The following is an 11,400-nucleotide window of genomic DNA, read 5'->3' as shown; positions in this document are numbered from 1 at the left end:
AAGGGAAGAATATATGTCATCGATGAAGATGAAGATATCAAGGATAGACCCACCTGGGGACATTAGGAAGAATATACGTTACCGGTTAGGGTAAACATATCAAGGATAAACTGCCTGAAAAAGTCGGAATTATATCTATCGGTTACTGGATAGAATACCGGGAAGAGAGTATCGGTCATCGGTTAAGATGAACGTATCAAGGATAGACTCCGAAGGGAGAAATAGGAATTACATCTATCAGTTACTTGATAGAATACCGAAAAGAGAATATCCTTCATAGGTTATGATGAATATATCAAGGATAGACTCCACAAAAAGGAGAAGCAGGATTTATAACTAATGGCTATTGGGCAGAAAACCGCAAAGAAGAGGAAATCCGTCATCGGTTAGGATGAACATATCAAGGATTAACCTTTTAGGGAACAAAATAGGCATTACAACTACCTTTTTACTGGGTAGAATACCAAAGAGAAGAATATCTATCACCGATTAAGATGAACATATCAAGGATAGACTTCCTGGGAGATGTGAAAAGAATCCGCTGGGGAGAAAAAGGTTACTTTTTCTGAATATTGGGGAAGAAGTGAAATACTTGCAAATTGAGAAGAATGTTACCAGTTACTGGGTAATAGACTCTCAGGGGACCAAAAGCATCTATCTAGGTATGATCTAGAAAGAAATGGTTAATCAAAGACTCAACCCAATGAGGATATAACTCAGGGGGAGTGATTCCATCTAGATAAACAACTGGGGAGGAAGCTAAAATAACAATCATCCACGAGGAAATAACTCAGTGGGAAAATGAGAAAGGTTAAATTCTTTCTGCTTAATGGGCTGTCACTCTACAATTGAAAGAGGTCAGACATACCAGATCTGCATGAGGGGGGGGGGGGGGGGGAAAGGATACCACCGTAGCAGAGGATCAGAGAAATTATGAATCACAAAGTGCATTACCAATGTAATAATGAAATCTATGAATGTATATGTATATGTATATGTATATATGATGATTATGCTGACAAAATGATCACAAAGGATACAAATGTCACTGGTCTACGTCACCAATACAGTACTCAGCCAATCCTCGTAGGAGGGAAGCATCTACAGGAGAGAAAAAGGTTGCAAAGGAATGAACAAGAATCATCCACCTCAAAGGCTCGACTCTGGCTTGGGAAAAGGAAAAAGGTTTGTCAAAAATCTGCACTATCAACTCTGCGGGGAATTTTAGGTCAACACTGTATCAAATGGGAGGCAACCTTGCAGAGGATCGAAAATACTTCTCAAGAGTCAGGGCTAACAAGGGTCAGGGATAACTCTGCTTGCGACTTGAGGGGAAACAAAATTTTGCCGAATCTATGCAACCTACTGCGATAATGCGCCTACAACTCGAGGGATGCAATTATAAACTCAGCTGGGGAAACCAACAAAACTCGGCTGGAGATTGAAAAGTTATTGGGGAAGAAACAAAAATCACGCCAACTGCTTGGGGAAAAACCAATCAATGTTTTGCATTTCAGGGCTTACCTGTTCTCGGACCGCTGTGGACATCCCTTAATGAAATCGATTGCTCTTTAAAAAGTAATTGCTTTTATTATTTAAGAAAACATGATTTTTAAAACTTTAATTTCAAAATGATTACAATAAAATTTAATTCTATTCAGCTGAATAGAGTTTAATACTATTTAGCTGAATAAATAAAATTTAATTCTATTAATTTCAAAATGATCACAATGCTAGGAGTTCAACCAAGAATTGGTTTACTGTGGCTCTAAGCATCATATATGAATCCCCATGATCTTTACATGTTATCTTGATCCAGAAATAATCAAGAGTTTGGAGTTGGTTTACCTTGGAAACCCTAATTCATCTGGGTATCTTATGTGACTTCTTCAACAAGCTTCTTCAACAATTGATCAAATATTTCAAGGGATATTTTTATTTCATCATCTTATGCATATATATTCCTCCATGAGTCCCAAAAGTCAAGAGAATAGCAAGCTAGCAAGTTAGTTAATGGTGGTTGACCAGAGGAATTCATCTGATCAAAACTGGGGTTCCCTATACCCTATCTCCTGCCATTTTTGTCATATGAAAATGATTCCAGGAACAAAGTTACTCTAAATGACATTCCAAACAACTTTCATGTTGAGGTATAGAGCTTTTTTTGCTTGGAAAGTCATTGTTTATGGTGAAAGATTATAGGTCATTTTGTCTAAACCCTAATTTGGAGGTCAACTTCCCAAGACCATAACTTGCTCAATTTTTATTAGATGAAAATCATTCAAGTTGCATGATCAATTTCAAGAAGTATAATTCAACTTTTATGTTTGGAGGAAGAGAAAATTCAACTTTTAAATGCATGTGATATGAGAATACATTATAGGTCATTTTGGACCAATGCCATTGAACAAGTGATTTTCCTCAACTTTAAAAATGCATAACTCCTTCATTTTAAATCCAAATGAGGACAATTTTTTTAATACCATTTTTAAGGATATTGAGATATCTACAGCTATGATGAAGGAACTTTTCTCATTTGAAACTCATAGAAAAAGTTAGCCAAGGTGGAAGAAGTGAACATATCGCTTGACACTTAGAATTTGTTTTGCTATGTTTGATTTTCCAAACTTCCACCTCAAAATTCATCATGATCCAAGCTTCAAATTAAACAATGTTCAACATGAAATTTGTTCCTCTTGATCTAACCTTTCCAAAAAGTTCAAATTCATCTCACTTGGACAAAGTATGCATGACTTGCGTATGGCTTGAACTTGGATCACCATTTGGCACAATTGAACTTGCACTCCTCATACACAATTGCATGGCTTACCAATGTGACTTCAACAATGTTAGTACTCATTTTTGGACCTGAAGGGATGATTACATGGGCCTATCACACGCTCATGCATCCATGCAATGGACATTGCTATTTTTGGAACTTTGATTCAAGTGTGAAAATAACAATCATTTGGCCTATAAATAGAGGCCTTTGCATTCAGATATGAAAATCCTGCGCGCCAGCTTTGAATCCCCAGTTCTAAACCCTCTCATTCAAAGGATAACCTTGAGGATTTCCATTGGAAATCGAGTTTGAATCTCCACTGTTTTGAGATTCAAATCTCCAAGAGTCCTGTTTGTTTTGTTGATTCAATTCCATTCCATCAAGTGTCTAGAGCAAGGCCAAGTGCAATTGGAAGCAAGACCGTGTTCATACAGACCTGCATTGAAGGTGATCTTCAAAAAAATTCATGTCTTAGATTCTCACTCAATTCTCCATAATTCTTCTTGATCTTGGTTGCCTGAAGTCCTACCAATATAGGCAACAAGATTGAGTTATTTTGAGGTCAAATCGAAGCAACTCAGATCATGATCCTCAAATTTCAACTCCCTGTATGTTTCAGTATAGTTGGAGTTAGGAGAAATTGAGGCCAGATTCGAGCTCCTGAGCATTTTGTCTCTAAATTCATGTCCTCTTTTTTTATTTTTTTGATGGTTGAAGGTGGACCAGTCCGGTGAGGTCCACCGGAGAAGAAGACCGGAGTTGTAGCTCCGGTCGTGCGTTGGCACGTCTCAAACCATATGATCCTTACAAAACGTTTTAATCTCGTGCGTTGGTTTTAAATACCATCCCTGCAGCGCATTGACTAGTGTCCATTGTGGAACGCACGCTGAGGACCACTTGATCTGCCACCTCAATTAATGAAGGAGATCAAGTGGTCCACGTTTTTCGCTATTTTCTGATTTTCATTTTATTTAGCTTAATTTTAATATTTGATCCAAAAAATATGAGAGTTTCACCAAAAAAATTTAAATAAATTCCTCTTTCATTTTCTGAATTAAAATTATTTTTTGGATCATTATTAATATTTTTCATGATTTAATTGTTTTTGTGAATATTTTTAATTGTTTAAAAATAGTTTTAAGTTTCCAAAATTAATGAAATTTTTTCTCGAAGGTCCTTTGACCTTGTTTGACCTATGATAAATCCCATGGCCATTTCTTCGGTGTTTTGATAAGGTTTTAGGATTTTGAGCAACCATAATTTAATTTAATGTATATTTTAATTGATTTTAATTGTTTAATTGCAAAATAAATTGTGTTGAGCTTTTGATATTGACTTGTTGAGTTTGACTTATGTTGTTGAGCCTTGGTCAATGCTGATTTGACTTTGTTGAGTTAAAATTATTGGATTTAAGGGATTGATGAAATGTACATTTCCTCTACCAAAATGAATGAATGATTTTAATCTGATAAAAATCCTCCTTTGACCAATTTGTGTTAATTCCATTTCCCCTCTCTCTTCATCTCAATTCCCTTTTATCTTCATTCATTCCATGGGCCTATGATATCTCTATATCCTAAGGTTAGTTGATTGCAAAATCAACATAAGTATGAATGATATTAGGTCCACCTCTTTTGCATTCTTCTTTTAAGTGTGGTATGTTTTAGGAGTATGGTCCATAATACCATATCTCTAACATGCATTAACACTAAATTTTCTATTGCCCAGCCTCAAATACTTGTGACTTCTACATAAGTCCAATTACGATTGCTTAACATAGCGCTAAGTTTTTGACACAAAAAGGCATAGAATTCTAGTAAGTGAGATTGTAAGTCTCCCCTCTTTCATGGTATTGTGTGGGAACTTGGCCTTTTTTCCTTCCTTTGGAAGATGTCTTGTTTCAAGGATCCATGCTTGTGAAAAGTGGGTTGAGTGTTCTCCAAAGAATGACGTAAACAAAACAAAAGCAAAAGCAATACTAACTTATAAACAACTAACAACTAACATTTAATTTCAAGATGTAGCGATAAATTCATGATCATCAAGCTATGGATAGGCTAGAGATAAAATTACAAGAGTCACCACCGCGCTTCTATTGTTTCCAAGGGAAAAGGAAAAAAGTACGAACAAAACCCAAAAGTAAGAAGTTTTCAAATTAAAACTAATAAAATGTCAGAGATTACAGGTAAGGGGGTTGGTTACACAGAGGGAAGGTGTTAGCACCCAAAGTGTCCTAGGTACTCCTAGGGAGCCCTTTTTGTATGCATATGTATTTGGTACAAAATGATGTTTACAAACAAATAGAATGAGGGGATGAGAAAAGAATTCATTAATTATATTTTTATGTTTGGAAAGACCTTTGGTCTTGTGCCTACGTACCAACATAAAAATGAGGGATCAAAACCTTGTAGTTCGAGATATAAAATTCAAATTGGATGCATTGCTTTTAACAAAAATTAAGTTTGAAAGGCACAAAGGCCTGAAAATGGTTTGGATGAGTTAGTTCTTTTTGGCATTTTTTTGAAAGTTTAAGTCAAGTATAGTTAAGTTTATTTACACGTTTGATTTAAGAAAAGGAGTTTGAAAACACTACAACAAACAAGACCTTAGACAGCGCTTTTTTTAGCCTTAGACAGCGCTTTAAAGCGCTGTCTAAACCTCCGCTGCTAAAGGTTTAGACAGCGCTTTTTTAAATCTTAAAAGCGCTGTCTAAGCCCCCCCCCCCCTTAGACAGCGCTTTGGCCAAAAGCGCTTTATAAGACCCTCTTATTTTAAATTTTTTAGGTATACCTTAGACAGCGCTTTTGAAAAGCGCTGTCTAAGCCCCACCCCCTTAGACAGCGCTTTGGCCAAAAGCGCTTTCTAAGACCCTCCTATTTTAATTTTTTTAGGTATACCTTAGACAGCGCTTTTCAAAAAGCGATGTCTAAGCCCCCCCTTAGACAGCGCTTTTGCCTAAAGCGCTTTCTAATCCCCCCCTTAGACAGCGCTTTTTACAAAAGCGCTGTCTAAGGTATACGAAAATTTTTGAAACTTTTGTTTTAAACCACATTTTTTCCAGGTTTATAAACCAGAATTTCTACCTGTTTTCAACCAGATTTTGACAGACAATTATCACATTATATATATGCCATTTTGGCCTTTTTTCTACCAATTTTTTGCTAACAAATATATATATATATACCAATTCAAACCAATTTTGCCTTAAATGTATCAAAATATATACAAATTTATGTACACATTTACAAGTCATAACATATACTACAAATGTACACATTAATTACACAAATTTATGAACAAACATTGAGCTTTATCATGATAGTATGGTGACGACAAATACAGCTGACAATATATCAACATTTACATATCCAACCCAGCTACAAATTCAAAAATAACACTACAGTTCACTTATCAGAGCAATAAAGTTCATCCTATTTCAATACCAGCCGCGACGCAACACGCTATGGCCGTTACGAAGCCCCTTGAATTGCAGCTGCAGGTTGTTGCATCGCTATATCCTGATTCTGTCTAGCAGCATATCCATGGCCTCCGTATCCGTAACCACCGTAACCTTGCCCGCCATAATGGTTTCCATTCGAATCATTATTCCTCCACTGTCAGATTCCAACAAATTAAATTAGAGAACTATTTCAATTCATAATAGAAAATAAATAACAAACTATCAGTAACGGCGGAATACATAGATGCATTGATCATGCCTGTAATGCTTATAATAAAAAAGGCCGATTACGAATAAATTGAGTTCGTAGAAGAAGAAAATATAACTCACATGCTTATTTCCCGGACTGCGACCCCAAGAAAGACGCACGGTCTGCTTCCCGATCACTGTTCCATTCAATCCCTGAATAGCTTCCTCAGCATTCTTTCTGTTACAGAAAGAGCAGAAGGCATTAAAACGTGGCGTATATAGCAAGCGAGGCGAAAATAAGACACTACTGATGATATTGGCAATGCCACAAGTGTTACCTGTCAGCAAGTTGAACAAAGCCACATCCTTTACCGATTGGAATTTTCACGGAGACAACATCGCCATATTGCAAAAACGGTTGTCTGAGATCCTCATCGCTGATTTCAGAATCAAGCCCTCCAACAAATATCTGCAACAGATTTTCATTACTGAGATATCAAAAAATGTAGATATGAAGATACCGAGAACTACAAAAGCCGACTCACAGTTGTGTTGTTAGAATCCCCTTCAGACTGGGAGCCTTGGGCCACAGCACCATTAGCAGAGTGACCACCGCCAGCCAACACTACAGCTAGTTAAGATAGAAAAAAGTCAGCTATTTTAATTTCTAATTTGAAGCACAATACGTGCTTTTACTACGTTCCAGCGGTAACTCTCGTGTTATAAACGTAAAAAAGGAATTTGGAAATATATACAATAAACAAAGTTGACATTTAGATACCGAACGGTAGATATATCATGAAATGGGCAAGGAGCAGAAACAAAGTTGTGTGAAATTGAAAATTCTGCGATAAGCAATTGTTAAATATGCAAAAGAAGTTGTCCATTAATGCGTATATATTTAAGCATCAACAAGTTACTTACAATTTAATTATCATACATGTAAATATTCAAACTTTAACCAACATTAAAAAAAAAAACCACAAGTTGTTCTTTGGCTCAAGTACACTTCAAATAAACAATCATAAGAATAGCAGTGTTATTTGGTTTAATCTATCAATGACAATTCTCTTCCAAAGCAATAATTTCTACAGATATTGAGAAACAACCACAAGTTGAAAATATTTTATACTGGTCTTACATTTCAACTAAATCATAAAACTCAAACTAAATTTGAAAATTTTGGAATTTATTTAGGAGCCAACCATGTCTTAAGAGGATTTACAGTAAGGAATATTAGAGTATTAGTCCTTCAAGCTTCTATACTTTGTAAAAGTGAATGATTTCACACTGAAGAAAACTATATTTATACATGTCTATCGTCAAATGCAACTTTACAATTACACATACCCCTGTTACGACGAGTCGTTGCATTATCTGATTTGGAAGACCCTGTTTGTTTAGAACTCTCAAGCCAATTCCACCATCTAATGATACATTCACTGCCAATTATAAACAGAAATTGGAAGGGAAAATTAGATATTGAAAATGTAATGTTAAACCAAGAAAAAATTAACGACACAAAGGTCGTAAAAAAATCTAACATAATGAAAATAGAATAGAAGGATAAAATCAATAGGCACCCTACCTGTGAAAACAGTGAAAGCAAGACATTAACTTCATAAAAGGCAAGGTTTCACTTTGGTGTTCTTCTGTCACCAATGGGAATAAGCACAATGGACAATCACCATCAGGATGATTCATATCTGAGAGTTTCTCTACAGCTTCCTTCAAATACATTCGAATAACCAATTATCAATCATTATTGCACAAAAAAACATTATTTGACGAGCTATATTCATTTTTCAGGTTCCACGACTTCAATCCCTATCCAAAGTTTTAGTCAAAACTATACAGCAAAAGATTACGTATCACAACAGAAACATAAAAGCAGGAAGATGCACAAAGTGACCATAAATAAATGAGTCTGCAGTCTCACAAGATTAAGCAGTTTTCAATGGTTGATATTCTTCATTTAAGTTTTTTATAAATTCCTAAAGTAACCATAAATTTACCTAATAAACTCAGATACGTCAATCCAAACAGACTCTAATCCTGAGTATAGAATATAAGATTATCTACAAACAGTAACATAGAGATATGAAGTAAAATTATGAATAATACTATTCTATAAAAAAAATGCACCTCCATCATAAATAAAACAATAAGTTGATTGATTACCTCACAAAGAGCTACGAGCATTAATCCAGGGGAAAGCTCGTTGGCTTTAGTTTGAATATGATTCAATAAATGCTTTTGTCTATGTTGATCCAAACCCTTGCAATCCACAATAGCAACAGAAGGAGGTTCTTTTGGATACTATTGATTTCTAATGCAAATAAAGGGAATGAATTAAGACATTAAAGTGAAAAAAGAGAGAGAAAAGTTAAAAGACAGAGGGGTAAGTAACCAACCTTCATACCGGGCATTTGGACCCACTCAACAGCAGTTCCAGTAGCCTTTGATAGAAACTCTGCTAAAGTCTCCTCTGCAATGGACAAAAGTCTGCAGATCGAAAACAACAACACAACCACCATCAGTACTAATATTCCATATTCCATTCCACTAGTATCCAAAGCCATATATAAAAAAACAATATTATCCACATCATATATAGTATAGTATAGTACAAACAAAATACAAAGTTTTGTTTTTTACTTACCCAGCAGGACTAGCATCCCTTGGTGGATGCTGCTGACCGCTTGTTACCACTGACTCACAACTTGTATCTGTCGTGGCAATAGCTCCCTGCTCAAAACATTCAATTGAATCTCAACTCACATATCATATGAAATGAAACAATATATCTAAACTAAAAATTTTCTTTTTCTTAAAGATCCATCCTCCATAACAAAGATCAAGGTTTTTTTTAAAACTGTCACAAAACCGTATCGAAAGGTAGCCATACCAATACTGTTATTCTGCAATTTTATGATAAAGAAGAAATTGCGAGTAATTCACACCACGGCGAACGCAATCATTGTTACAACACATGTACATATCGAAATCGTGAAAGCCTTTACACAAAAAACGGTCACGATAAGGCGGTATCGGAAGGTCCTGATACTATACCGATACCGTTATTTTCTGTTTATATGATAAATAACAAATTCGCAAACACTATTACAACACATGTAACTATCGAAATCGCGAAAGCTTTTTACACAACCGCAAGGCGGTGGTTATTTAAAACCTTGAAAATGATTTTAGGACACTTGAACATACTCAACTGACATAATATACCCAAACTTTAAAAAACTTTTTAAAAAAATTACCGAACTTTTGATCTCAACTCAAGGAGTTAGAAAAATACCTAACCGAACATAGTAAAATATGTTTGATGGAACAGGATAAGAATATTAAGAAAATTACATTTGGTGTATGTTGTCTGAAAACACTATTCTCATACACAAGATGTGAAACTTGTTTCTGCAACCGATCATTTTCCTCCATAAGCAACTTTCTATTCACCGCTTGCAACCGTCCAGCTTCTTTCCTCTGCTTCTCTCTACACCTGCAAAGCAAAAATCAATTAACCAACAAAACTTTGATTAACACATTTCATCAAACAGTATATCCTCAACAAACACCTTCGATTCTGGAACCAGACTTTGATCTGTTTAGGCTCAATGTGAGAAAGAATAGGACACTCTCTGATAAGCTGTTGACGACGGAGCGAAGTAGGTTTGGGACATTCATGGTAGAGCCGCTCAAGCGCTTCGACTTGCTCCGGCGTGTAGCGTACGTATTTACCGTTGTCCATTGCTATTTTGCTTCCGTCTTTGCAAGCTGAAGTCACCGCCATCATCCTACCTTTGAAACTGAACGAATTCTGTTCGGCAGTGAGGTTGTTGAGAGAGATTTACACATGTAAGAGAAGAGAGATAAAAGTAAAAAAGAGAACTACAAAGAGAATGATGATGATGAGTAATGGTGTAAACTTAAAAGAGATGGTGTTCAGAGATTGTCTGTGACAGTTGTTGTTGTTGGTTGTTATGGATCATTATAGGGTTTCAGAGAAATGAATGATGATGGAAAAGCATTTATTTTAAAAAATGGGGATTAATTAATGAATAATTTAATTAGAATTATGAAAAGTTAAAAAAAAATGAAATTAGGGGTTTGAAGAAAAATTGGGAACCTGGTGAGAAGAAACATCAGCGGTTCTGGGTTTGAGGGATAAATGGAAGTGAGGAGGAATGGAATTGAGAATGGTACAATCGTTTTCATAAACGGATTTCATGGCTTCAACTTCTTCAGCTATCACTTGTTCATCTTCTTCTTCGCCGTCCATTGTTAGCAGAGAACATCAAAGAGGATTTTGCAGAGATACACTTTTGAACACAAGGGCACCAATTCGAAACCCTAAGCTGGGAGATAAATAGAGAGAGCAAATCAGTAAGAGAGGAGGCATCAACAACAGAAAATCGAAGGCGGAAAATCTCAAACAAAACCCTAAAATCCCAAAATCGATTACCTGGATTGGGAGGCCAGCTTCTTCACGCCTTTCACCACCGCCGTGACACTTTGTAAGAGCTTCTCCTTTTTTCCTTTTATCCTTTTCACTTGCTTGTTAATGGAGATATCGTGAGAGTTGAGAGAGAGTGATTCTTTGAGTTTGAGAGCGTGAGAGGGTTCGTTGATGAGCGACTTTGAGGTAGAAAGTACGCGAGAGAGAGGTCTGAGAGGCGGTGTTTGAGCGGTTTTGTGAGAGAGACGAGGGTTCATTGAAAAACCCAAGAGTTTCCAAAAGCGCTTTCTAACCCCCCTTAGACAGCGCTTTTGGTTTTAATTTTTTTTTTTAATTTAAAGACTTTAGACAGCGCTTTATCAAAAGCGCTGACTAAGGTCTATATTTAAAAGCGCTTTCTAAAAGCGCTGTCTAAGGGGGGGTCTTAGACAGCGCTTTTAGAAAGCGCTGTCTAAGACCCCCCCTTAGACAGCGCTTTCATTATTTTTTTGGAACATT

The 11,400-nt window shown here is 36.0% G+C and overlaps 1 protein-coding gene across 1 annotated transcript; it reads right to left on the bottom strand.

The window, feature by feature from the left end:
• Nucleotides 1–8,776: 8,776 nt before the first annotated feature.
• LOC127121437 (homeobox-leucine zipper protein ATHB-15) lies at nucleotides 8,777–10,464 on the bottom strand. The gene is made up of 4 exons (XM_051051927.1): nucleotides 10,022–10,464; nucleotides 9,804–9,945; nucleotides 9,094–9,179; nucleotides 8,777–8,936 (listed from the first exon to the last, which is right to left on the bottom strand). Exons 1-4 carry the CDS (start codon nucleotides 10,237–10,239, stop codon nucleotides 8,792–8,794), a joined length of 591 nt encoding a protein of 196 aa, XP_050907884.1. The 5' UTR covers nucleotides 10,240–10,464; the 3' UTR covers nucleotides 8,777–8,791.
• Between the last annotated feature and the right edge of the window lie 936 nt (nucleotides 10,465–11,400).

This window comes from Lathyrus oleraceus, chromosome 2 (assembly GCF_024323335.1).
Source record: "Lathyrus oleraceus cultivar Zhongwan6 chromosome 2, CAAS_Psat_ZW6_1.0, whole genome shotgun sequence".
Lineage (NCBI taxonomy): Eukaryota > Viridiplantae > Streptophyta > Magnoliopsida > Fabales > Fabaceae > Lathyrus > Lathyrus oleraceus.
The sequence above is the reverse complement of the archived record's forward strand: the minus strand, read 5'-3'. Positions and strand labels throughout refer to the sequence as shown.